Source organism: Pseudorca crassidens, chromosome 1 (assembly GCF_039906515.1).
Source record: "Pseudorca crassidens isolate mPseCra1 chromosome 1, mPseCra1.hap1, whole genome shotgun sequence".
Lineage (NCBI taxonomy): Eukaryota > Metazoa > Chordata > Mammalia > Artiodactyla > Delphinidae > Pseudorca > Pseudorca crassidens.
In genome coordinates, this window is record NC_090296.1 from 92,157,237 (window position 1) to 92,169,838 (window position 12,602).

General features: G+C 35.6%; 1 protein-coding gene across 4 annotated transcripts in view; it reads right to left on the reverse strand.

The window, feature by feature from the left end:
* The window catches only part of CEP152 (centrosomal protein 152), a 96,692-nt gene that overhangs the window by 38,086 nt on the left and 46,004 nt on the right, over positions 1 to 12,602 (reverse strand). For all 4 annotated transcript variants that reach the window (XM_067746306.1, XM_067746287.1, XM_067746295.1 and 1 more), the window contains exons 13-16: positions 7,101 to 7,296; positions 1,660 to 1,782; positions 921 to 1,030; positions 43 to 171 (exon numbers count right to left, since the gene is read on the reverse strand). In XM_067746306.1, coding sequence (XP_067602407.1) covers positions 43 to 171; positions 921 to 1,030; positions 1,660 to 1,782; positions 7,101 to 7,296 — 558 coding nt within the window. The remainder of the gene's footprint in view (positions 1 to 42; positions 172 to 920; positions 1,031 to 1,659; positions 1,783 to 7,100; positions 7,297 to 12,602) is intronic.

Sequence of the window (12,602 nt, forward strand, 5' to 3'; positions counted from 1 at the left end):
GTCTCTACAGCTTCAGGGGCAGCTAAACTCTTTCATTCTCACCTTAGTTGCAAGCGAGCTCCCTCATAAACCTCAAAGAGCTGCCGCTTCTCCAAAGCATGCTTTGCTAACAGGCTTTCACGTATTTGGGCTTTCATGGCTTCATGGTGTTGCTGGTAAGTCCTCTCACACCTAGAAACAGACAGCAGACAGCGGAATCTAAGGCAGGGCCAGCACTACCAGAAACACCGAGACAACCGGTTTCCCTCCCTTCCTTCCCACGCCCTCCTTCTAGCGCCAAGTACAGTTAAGATCAGATTGGTCTTCCCCAACCCAAAGTGGTAATAATTAGCTTTCAATAGATGATCTTATGAGAATCTTCAAAATTTTCTTTCTTCAAATGTTTCTATAGAAAAATTAGAAACCTGGATGTGAGAAATGCCCCAGTCCTTCAAACAGAGTATAATAGTCTGTGTTGAGAACTTCTGTTTATAAAAAAACTAATTGAAAAAATAGAGGGTGTGGTTCCAAAATTCCAAGTTATCTATATTAAACACAAATACTAAAGTAACCAACTCACACGTAAGTTATGTTCCAAAAGTCTGTTTCAAAGTTCATGATTTCCTATTTAGAAGACATATTTCCTCCCACAGGTTTCTTCCTTATAAAAAATAGTTAAGCCATTAAGCTCTACTATTTCAATGAACTATAGTTTGGATGTGTTCTGTAGAACTCAACTTACTACATAACATTATTTCTATGGAAAATGTGTTCCAAATTCTAATTTGAGAAGCCAGGGATTCATCTTCTCCAATTTATGATCTCAATAGGGAGGGTTCACACCATCATTTCTCTCGAATCTTTTTTTGGGGGGCGTTATCAGGAGAGAGAAGGGAAGGAGAGCCCAGAAGACAGACATCAGGTCTCTGTCTAGACCTCACCTATCCACAGCTTCTTGTTTATCACGGTCAAAATCTTGTACCATTTGTCTCATTTGATTGCATAAGTCTTGATTCGTATTTCTCAGATTTTCTTCAGTTTCTTTAAGCTCCTAAATACAAAAGAATAAAGTATTTAGAGGAAATACCCATCATCTTTATTGACTAGTCTAATCTCATTTTCTGATATCCTCTGTGCTTTATCTCTTTCCCTATAACATTATTTGACATAATATCATTTTCATAATTCTATAAAAGTCTCTTCATGCCTTGTAAGAGTGTAGATTCATTTATTTGTCAAGTAGCTTTCTGATAGGAGTAAAGCTTAAAATTCTGTATTTATTTTGAAATGTATGAAAACATTCAACCAGAGAAGTATTGGTTAACTGATGCTTTATGATAAATCTTAGAATATGATAATCTTCCCAACCATATAAATAAGCATGGTTTTACTTTCCGGTCAAGGGCTGCCTAAGGAGGAAAGAATACCTCTATTAGCCATGCTATTAGAGAAATACTGAATTCCTAGACAATTAGAGGAATTCCAGAAAACTGAAATTATACTAACTTACCTTCCGATGAAAATACTACCCCATGACCAGCAGTAAAAGGAAATAACTGGAATCCTTAATCACCTGCTAATATACTTGTCCACTAACTCATATTGCCTCTGTATTTTTGAAAAGTCCTTTGAATGAGGTCATGAGAGTTCTCACAAAATAGAGGAAAGTTTTTTAATCACCTGATTTTGTTGCTGTAAAACCTGAATTTCACTTTTAAGTCGCAGAATATCATCTTTGACAATCATAACGGAAGAGTCAGGCCACACTTGATTAGTTGGTTTTTCTGAGGTATCTGTTTTAGTCTAAATGTTGAAAAGAAGTCAGAAGTTTTTCAGGTTTATAAAAAATTGTGAGCACTAGTTTTGTAATAATTTCCTACTTACAAAGAAATTACAAAAACAGTATAAATAATTTCCATATACCTTTTATTACTGTCCCCCAATATAACCACGGTACAATTATCAAAACCAGGAAATTAACTAGGATGCAATACTATTACCCAATCCATAGACCTTATACAAAATTTTCCAGTTTTCCTCTAACATCATTTTCCTGGTTCAGGATGCAGTCTACAATTTCACGCTGCCTGCAGTTGTCACGTCTCATTAGTCTCCTCCGATCTAGGACAGTTCTTCAGTCTTTGCCTTTCGAAACCACAACATTTTTGAAGCGTACCTATGCTAATCATTTAGTTTTACGGATGTTACTTCGTTATTAAATTCACGTTATGCATTTTGGGCATGAATGCCACAGAAGTGATGTGTGTGTGTTTTTAGGAGACATATGACATCAATATGTCTCATCACTGGTGATGATCAGCTGATGAAGGTCGAAGGTTCTGTCTGCAGGCATCTCCATTGTAAAGTTACTGTTTTGCAATTAATAGTAAGTATTAATATCTTATGGGGAGACATTTGAGACTATGCAAACATTCTATTTCTCATCATATTCTCACCCACTAGGTTTAGCATCTATTCTATTTCTGTATTTAATCAGTGTTAACTCATACATTTTATTCAATAGGTACACAATGATGATAGACTTTGGTAAATTGTTTCCAGAAAGTTCATACAAATGTATCCTGTCAGGTGGTGCAAGAGTCTGTCCAGCTCTCTTTACCTCCAATGGCTGTGACTGTCTTTGAATGATTATTGTGTTTGATGGGGAAAAGGGTCTCCAACAATTTTTTCATTTGCATTTGTGGAACCTCTTACATGCCTTCATTGTTCATTTGTTTTTCATCTTTCCATATATATAACTTTGCATTTTCCTCTTACCATCTAATTGTTTTATCCATTTTTATAAGTTCCTTGTTCATTGAAGAGGTCAAAGATTTTTTTTTAATATCTACTCTATTTGACCTGTTGGTTTTATATTTACCTGAACTCTGAGCTCTCTTCTTCAATGTTTAAAAAATATTCTGTACCAAGGTTCATTCTACTCATTGGGGGAAAGGGAGGTATGTGTATCTCATTCCTACATGGGGTGACAGAAGCCTTTGGCTCAGTCTTCCAATTCAGTCTTCACTTCCTTCAGAGAAGGAAGTTGCACTTTCCCCGGTTCACCTGCCATCATTTCCTAGAAGCCACAGCTCCTGCCCCAGTCAGAAGAGAGAGGAGCTAAGAATACCTACCCTGTTAGCTTTGCTCCAGACTTGGGGGTATTAATGAGACTTTAAAGGATTTTACTGACTCATTAGAATGGCTTTCATTTTTTTTTTTTTTTAACTTAGCCTCTACTTTTTAAAGTTTACAATATTCATTTGTGCTTCCTTCCCCACTGGTGAGTTTCTATTACTAAGAATGAAAGTAACATCATACTGATACACTGAAAAAACAATCTTCATGGCTAGCTATTACACTCAATTTTGACATTTTTTCACACTGCAGGCACACAGGGACTTGGTACTTGCAGTACTTGTTAGCACAGAACTCTTACAAAGATCTTTCAAAAGAGAAGGACAATTTGAACGCAGCAATAAAACCTCTCTCCAAAGCTGGTATACTGAAGACATTATCTTCAAGAAAACAAGAAATGTAATATACCAGCTCTCATACTATCTTCCTAATTTCTATGTCTCAAAAAATTCTAGCCAGGACCCTTCTGAGTTGGATACTGAACACTGCCTATCAAGTCCCTTGGAATTAGAGTATGGCTTTAACCACAGCTTGTGGTAAGGTAACGGATCTCTATGAAGTATCAGACACAGAAAAGCCTCTGTGTTTTATTTCTTAAGCTTACAAAAAATTCAGTGTAGATGTGGTCCCTGACTGATAGTAAGCCAGTCTGGTTTTCCTAAGGCCTTTGCCACATTCTGCCTTAACGGCCCAGTTGTTCAACTGGAATGAACAGCATAGTATTTGATCCACCCCCAATCACTCTTATAGTGCTATATATGGGCAGACTCCTCACTTTCACCACATATTATCCTGGAAATGTCATAAAACAGCACTACTATGAATAGTCACATGACATGAAAGCAAAAAAACGGACTCTCTGTAATAACTTTAAATTGTTTTATATAAGATGGATAGAAACAGATATAAAATGTACTATAAGGTATGTATAAAGCAATAAATACATCAATACCTTTAAAACATTTATGAAAGAATCATGCCAAATAAGATTACATGGTAAATATTTTTGCTGCCCTTCTTAACACATAGAAAGGCTTTAGGATTTTGACGGCCTAGTTCTCTTTAAAAAGGCATCCAGGGAAGTTTAAATTAATGTGTTTTTTCTCTTAACATCCCTGTAGCAAGCACAGAAGTTCAACATCATTTCATTAAGCTCGGGACTTGATGCTAGCCATGATCATTCTTCTAAAAATCGGTATTGAGACACTGAATGATTTTCGCCTCATTAAAGATTTCAGAAAGACTGAGTTTATAAAATATAAACTTCTAGCTTATTTGCTCCAGCTTTTTACATACTTCTGCTCAAGGCCGAAATATCCCTTTCCACCTTCCCGCCTGGATTTATCCTTCAGGACAGAGGTCAAATGTTCCCTCCTCACAGACTTCACTAGGGCTACCTTACCACCTCAGCCCCACGCCCAAGCCCAGTTAGTTATTCCTTCTCAACAGCACTTTGTAATTAGCATAATTCTTATTACACAAAGTTATAACATGTCCATCTCCTTACAGATCTGTAGTACTGACTGTGGTAGCCATTAAGCACACATGGTTGTTGGGTACTTGAAATGTGACTCGTCCAAATAGAAATGTGCGATAAGGAGAAAATATGTGCCAGATTTCAAGGACTTAGCACACGCATAAAATATATAAACCATCTCATTAATAATTTTATACTGATCACATACTGAGAAGATAATATTTTGTATATACTAGGTTAAATAAAATATATTATTAAAATCAATTTCACCTATTTTAATGGGACTACTAGATATTTTAAGTTACATATGTGGCATCATTATATTTCCATTGGATAGTGAGGTTCTAGATTCTAAGTTCCTTCATGGAATGGCCATTGTTTCTTTCATCACTGAATCCCACAAGACCTTGCACAGAGTAGCTTAAAAAAAAAAAAAAAGTTTTAACTGAAGGATTTGCTTTTCCTCCACATACACCCCCAACCCTGCTTTCCGACTTTACAGACTAAATAGAAAGCTCCATTAGAAAAGATGTGGGAAACAGTAGGCAAAGGCCAAGTTTGATGGTGGCCATTTGCTAATTAGATGACTGTGAACTTGAGTGCTTATTTCAAGACCACCTGTTGATTAAATTACCACTTCCTCTCCCTCTTCCCCATCTAGGAAGTGGGTCAATATGTGTAGTAATTCAGCAAATATCTACTGAGAAAACACGTAGAGAATTATCAAGACAATACTCCCAAGAGGTTCCTATATAGTAAGGTGACGCAGAACCACCATAACCAGCAAGTGCTGAAGGCACCCTTTAAGAAAACCCAAATGCAGACTGCTGAGAAATCACTATGGCAAAAGGCTAGCTGGGCAAAAAGAGTATTCAAAGATGAGACAGTTCCCTTCACTCCACTGATGAAACAGCCTATAGAGTATGGAGGCAAAGGGAAAGGCTAAAAACAACACAAGGAATAGCCACCAGCAATTGCCACACATGTGAAAGTGTATCTGTACAGCAAACACCACTAGTGATTTCAATATAGAACAAAGAAAGCACCAAGATACCTAAGCTAAGGTTCAGACTCAAAATCAGGTTCCTACTCTTAGCACACTCTCACCAAAATGCTTATTAAACTGATCAACTCTAATCTAATGCAAGTTTTCATTCCCATCCTTTATAAGAAACATATGGAAAAAGCTAAAACAGCTTGATTTCAAGATGTTAAGTGTGCTGGGGGAAAGCACATTCTCCCATTTCTCATTTGGTTATTAACAATGAAATCAATGTGCTCATCAAATGTAGTTACTCAGAAGAAAGAACCGAACCGGGCAGGGCTTTCACAGTGAAAACACACTATTATTTCTGGAAAGCAAACTAGCACGATTAAAATTCCATAATAATAAACACCACAGAATATCTTGCACACTTTGCTTTAATAGGGCTGTTTTAATGAATACAACTCCTAGTTTAAGGATCAGGAGATAAAACAGTACCAAAGTAGGAAGTAAGATATCATTTCCATCCAGGAGAAAAAGGAATATACTACCTACATTCATTTTTCACCTTCCCTTTCCTCTTTGTTTCTAGGTCTTTCATGTATTACTTTCTACTGGGAATAGAAATGAGTTGGGATTTAGAAATAGGGAAGGGTGAAAAAGGCAGCTGTTGAAGGAGGGCAACCCTAAAGATCTCTGACAGCACGACCTTGGAGGAATAACCTTGACCTATTAATTAGTCCAGTATTTTAGTTTCAATTTGCCCAAAGACTGACTCTCACCTCAGAAGGGTCACAAATTCCTCCAGCTTCATTTTCCTCATCTGTAAAACAAGGATGCTAACTGAAGGATATAAAGGTGGATTTCAAGGACTCTGACATACCTGATTCCATACCTTTCCCACCTGTAACACCACCTCCATAGAATTAATTTTTTTTAATATAGAATGACTATTATTTTAAGAACAGGGGCCAGAGAAATCTCAGACAAAATGCGAGAGATCTTAACTGTGGAGAATTTAACTAGATTTTAAAGCATTGTTGGTACAAGCCAATCTTGAGGAAATGCAGACACCTTGGTTATGTAGAATGCTTCCTTGGATTTGTGGTTAAGGAATTTTACCTAATTGGCATCTCATTTACTAGGTGCCAAGAGTAACCAGAAAGTATATTCCTTTAAGTGGCATTTCTTTCTTTAAACTTTACTTATAAAAAAAGTCAAACGGGGAATCCCCTGGCGGTCCGGTGGTTAGGACTCCGAGCTACCACTGCAGGGGTCGCAGATTCGATCCCTGGTAGGGGAACTCAGATCCCACAGGCTGCGTGGTGCGACCAAAAATAAAATAAAAGTCATTTGTAAAATAAAGAAAGAAAGAAAACATTCTGCCTTAAAAAAAAAAAAAAAGTCAAATGAATCCCTGAAAGACAAAAGTTTAATTTAAATGTGAAAACTGTAAGCGTTTTCTTTATTAAGTCTTGAAAAACGGCATTTTATAAACTTTGTAAATTTTATAAACTCTACCTCGATGCTTTTTTCATCCTTCTCCACTTGGAGATCTTCGATTTTCTTATGACAGTCTTTGAGATCGTTTTGTAACTGAGACACCAGATGACGCTTCACGGAGTTGCTACCCAGCAAACGCTGCACCTCTGCTTTCAGCTTCAGAATGACCTCATCTTTGGAAAGCTCTTCAGCTGGGTCTTCCTGCTGTACAACACTAACGGAAAAATTGTCATATCTAAGGTTAAATCAAGTAACAAATCAAGCACGGCTATTCCTTAAAAGCAACTAGCTGCAGTGGTAACCATGTTTTGTAACCCATACAACTGTATACTGGTATTTCAAAAACAATTTTAAGTTTTGTCATACACAGGATATTGCCTTTGACACATCCCCATATACAGAAATAAGTTCATTCACAGGAAGACCCTTCTTAAGCTTAGTCCTGCTGCCTCACTGAAAGTTCAACCATACAAACTTCAGTATGACATGCATTTTTATTTTTGGTAAATTGCATGCTATGTATACATGTCCTTCATTACTCCAAGAGAAACAAAGTGACAATAAAGGATGAAATGAAGAGTAAAACACTAGTCATCCTAACCAACAATTCCTGTATCTCTTCTACTAAAACACAAGTCTAGGTGGATATCTGAGCAACTGAAAAGAAAAAATAACAAAAATAAATGCCATGCTAATTTAATCCCCACTTTAGTTTGTCAATACATTCAAAAATTGGAAGGAGTATTTCTGTTCCTCGCCATAATGGATTAAAAGGAACGGATTTATCTTCCTGTCTTAAAAAGACTAGAAAACCAAATAAAATATATGAAATGGTGCAAACATTAGACAACATGCAGCACATCAGAGTGATCCCTGAAAAAAGGAAAACGAACAAGGTAAGCCCTATAATTGCTACAGCTTTCTGCCTGGAGAATTTCCAGCCTGCAGCACAGAAAGAAGAAACCCAGAGTCCAGCAATCTCACCGAGTTGCAGAATTCAGTATGGGGAAACCAAAATGGCTAGAATCTGAGGAGAGAAATACTGTGGGAGAGGTAGCTACACAGAAAGAGAGCTCTGGAGATCTGTGGATACAAGTGAGAAAGTTACCTCAAGACCAGGGAAAAAAACCACAGGAAAATGAACCATAGTGGAAAGACTTCCTAATTCACAGAGCATCAAATAGTGCCTTAGTAATAAGGGCAAATTAGCCCCAGATTAAAGGCTGCTCTAAATCTGATCTAACAAAGCCTACAAAGAAGTCTTGAAAGGATCGAATGAATTCCAGATAACTTAAGTGTGTCACAGAAAAAGGATAACAATATTTTTTTAAATAAAGTCCAAAATCTAAAGTATAAAATTCAAAATGTCCAGCATCCAATCAAAATTTACCAAGCATGCAAATAAAGAAGGAAAGGAAATACGAACCACAACCAGGAGAAACTGACCCGAATGACACAGGTAGTACAATTAAGTATATTCCATACGTTCAAGAAGGTAGAGAAAAAAACATGAAAACAATGAGGAGAGAAATAGTAGACTTTATGCCCCAGATTGGACTTAGAGACAACAAATTAAAACATCTGAAAAAATATACATACTGAATGAGATTAACAGCATATTTAATATGGCAGAAGTAAAGATCCACAGACATAAAGACACAGCAAATTTAAACACAGAGAGAAAGAAGACCAGAAGTACACAGAGCATATTAAGTTTTCTAACCTAACTATAGTTAAGTCCCAGAAGAAAAGTGGGGAGGAGACAGAAAAAATATTTGAAAAAATAACAACTAAAATTTTTCTACTACCTGAAAATTAAAACCCCATAAAGCCTAGAAGCTCAATAAACCTCAAGCACAAAAAACATGAAGAAAACCACCATAAACTACATCAACATCACATTGCTAAAACCAATGATAAAGAGAGAGTGCAGGAAGATTCCTGGGGAGGGGAGGACCAGAGAAAGGAATAGTGGATTCTGTGTATAAACAGCCTCAGTGTAAGCCCTAAACTATGCATGCATAGAACAGACCCTCAAACCAGCAAAGATTTGGAAATTTAACTGAAATCTGAACCACACACACAAATCGCACACTGACTAACCCTTGAGAGGTGCATACACAGAACAGATTCAAACCAATGTGGCAAAGGCTTGGAAAAATGAACTAAGATTTGAAACACCTATGCAAATTTCTATACAACATAAAAATCACAATGTCTACTATACAATCTAAAATTACTCAACATAAAACTAACATGGAAAGCACAAATGCTGGAACTATCACAAAGAGTTTTAAAAATTTAAAGCAGCTAATAGCTATGCTTTACGAGTAAAGGAAACATATTTGAAATGAATGAAAAGATAGGAATTCTCAACAGAAATAAAAACTTTAGAAGAACCAAATGGAAATTTTATCATTGAAAAATACAGTACCTAAAAGTTAAAAAAAAAAAAAAAAACCTCACTGGACAGGCTCAATGGAGTAGAAATGACAGGGGAAAGAATGAGTGGACTTGAAAATAGTTCAACAGCAATCATCTAACGTGAAAACAGAAAAAAAAATGGACAGTGTCTCAGGGAACTGTGGGACAATATAAAAAGATTTAACATTATGTATAATTGGAGAACGAGAAGGAGAGGAGAAAGAGGAGGCAGAAAAAATATTTGAAGAAATAATGGTCAACATTTTCACAAATTTGGTAAAAGACATAATAAATTTACATTTTCAAGAAGCTCAGTGAACCCCAAATGAAATAAACTAAAAGAAAAACACACTTAGACACATTGTAATCAAACTGCTTAAAACTGAAAAAAAAAAGAAAAAAATCTTTTTTGAAAACAGCAGGAGAAAAACTACTTATTACATACAGAAACAATGACTCAAATAACAATAGATTTCTCTTCAGAAACCAATGAGGCCAGAGACGTTGGAAGAGCATATCTTTAAAGCGCTGAAATAAAAGAACAGTTGACCCGGAATTCTATAATCAGCAAATATAAGGGCATTTTCATATAAGGAAACTAAGAATTTGTTGCCAACAGACATGCTCTGGAAGAAATGCCGGAGGAGTTTCTTCAGCTAAAGGGAAATGATATCCACCGAAGGGATCTCTACACTGAAAACTACTAAACATAACTGAGAGAAACTGAAGAAGGTCTAAATAGAGAAGTATAGCATGCATGTTCAGAAACTGGAAAACTCAATTTCTTTAATTCCCCCAGCTTTTTCAAGATATAATTGACAAATAGCAATATCTTAAGATGTCAATTCTCCCAAAATTGATCTATAGATTCAACACACTTCAAATTAAAATTCCAGAGGACATTTTTTGTAGACGTTGACAAGCTAACCATAAAATTTATTTTGAAATGCAAAGAACTTAGAATAGTTTCAATTTGGAAAACAACAAAGTTGAAGGATGTGTTCAACCCATTTCAAAACTATAAAGCTACAGTATCAAGACTGTTATCACCAAAAAGATCACTGGAACAGAATGGAGAATACAGAAATAGACCCACAAACATATGGTCAACTGATTATCAACAAAGATACCAAGGCAACTCAACTGGGAAAGAAAAGCTTTTCTGACAAATGGGATTAGATCAATTGGATACTGGAATGAAAAAAATAAACATCAATCCTTCCCTCACACTATACTAAAAAATTAACTCATAATGGATCATAAATGGAAATATAAGAGCTAAAACTATGGAATTTCTAAAATCATAACAGAAAATTTTTGTAACATTGAGTTACAATACACAAAAACCGTGAACTATAAATGAGACAATTGATAAATCTGAATTCATAAAAACTTAAATTGTTGCTCTTCAAAAGATACCATTAAGAAAATGATAAGATAAACCAGAGAGTGGAGGAAAATATTCACAACACATATCAGACAAAGGGCTTGTATCCTGAAATATATGAAGACCAAACAACATATACAAATAATAATTAAGCACAACAAGAAAAAAGGAAAGCAAGGCATATCAAAAGATGTTTAACTTTATTAGTCATTAGGGAAATACAAGTTAAAACCACAATGAGATACCACTACACACAAACTAGAAGTGCTCAAATTTTAAAATTGGCTATCAAGATTTAACAATGGCACAGAACTGAAACTCTCAGACTTTGCTTCTGGGAATGCAAAATGGTATGACCACTTTGGAAAAGAACATTTATACTATTGCTATTGCTATTTAAATAAAATAAATTGTAGGAACTCTGATATAACCATAAAAAGAAAAGCAATTTGGACCATAAGTGGAAAGGAAGAGGTAAAATTATCTCCATTAGCAGATGATATAATTATATCTAAAAAACTTATAATCTAATGGAAAAACTATTACAAACAATAAGAGAATTAGAAGGCAACAGGTTATAACACGCAATATAGAAATAATATATACAAACAATACTCAGAAGAAATAATGGAAAAGAACATGCCATTCACTATTGCAAAATAAAATACCGAGGCATCAATTTAACAAGAATTGTGCAAAACCTAAATGTGAAAAACTTCAAAACACACTTGAAAGACAAAAACAGATTTAAGCAAATGAAAAGACATGTTATATTCTTAAGTAAATTCAACATCATAAAGATATCAATTCTCCCTGGGTTTATATACTTAAGATGATCTTAGTAAAAATATTATCAGGATTTTTTTCCTAGAACAGAACAAGTAAAATATAAAGTTCATTTGGAAGTGTAAATGAGCAAGAATAATCAGAAAAACCCTAATAAGAACAGCAATTCCAGATAGATGGTAAAACTAAAGTATAAGGCAAAGCAATAAAGCTTTTAGAAGGCAGCATAAGAGAATAGCTTCATGATCCTGAAGTTAAGGAAAGGTTTCTTAAAGGGACTATAAAAGCACTAACCATGAAGATGGATAAATTTGACTAAAGTTTAAAAACTTCCATTCATCAAGGGACACATTAAAAGGTTAAAAAGGCAAGCCAGAGGGAAGAAAGAGAAGAAGTGAGTGAGAGGAGATATCTGCAACACACATAACATCAAAGAGTTCTTATCTAGAACAGTTTTCAACAAAAACGCCTATAAATCAACAGAACACATGCACACACAAAAAATCATGTAAAAACTGAGGAGGGACATGAACAAGTCCTTCTTCACACACACACACACACACACACACACACACACACACACCACATGCAAGCCACCAATAAACAAAATAGGCATATTTTTTAATGGAGTGCAATCTCATTCATAATCTGGGAGAATGCAAATAAAGACCACAATAAAATATCACTACACATTAAGTGGCTAAAACTAAAAGACTGACAATAACAAGTAACAGCAAGAAGACAGAGCAATTAAAACTTTCATACACTTCTGGTGGGGATGTAAACTGGCACAACTACTTTATTATTATTATTTATTATTTTTTTTGCGGTACGCAGGCCTCTCACTGTTGTGGCCTCTCCCGTTGCAGAGCACAGGCTCCGGACGCGCAGGCTCAGCGGCCATGGCTCATGGGCCCAGCCGC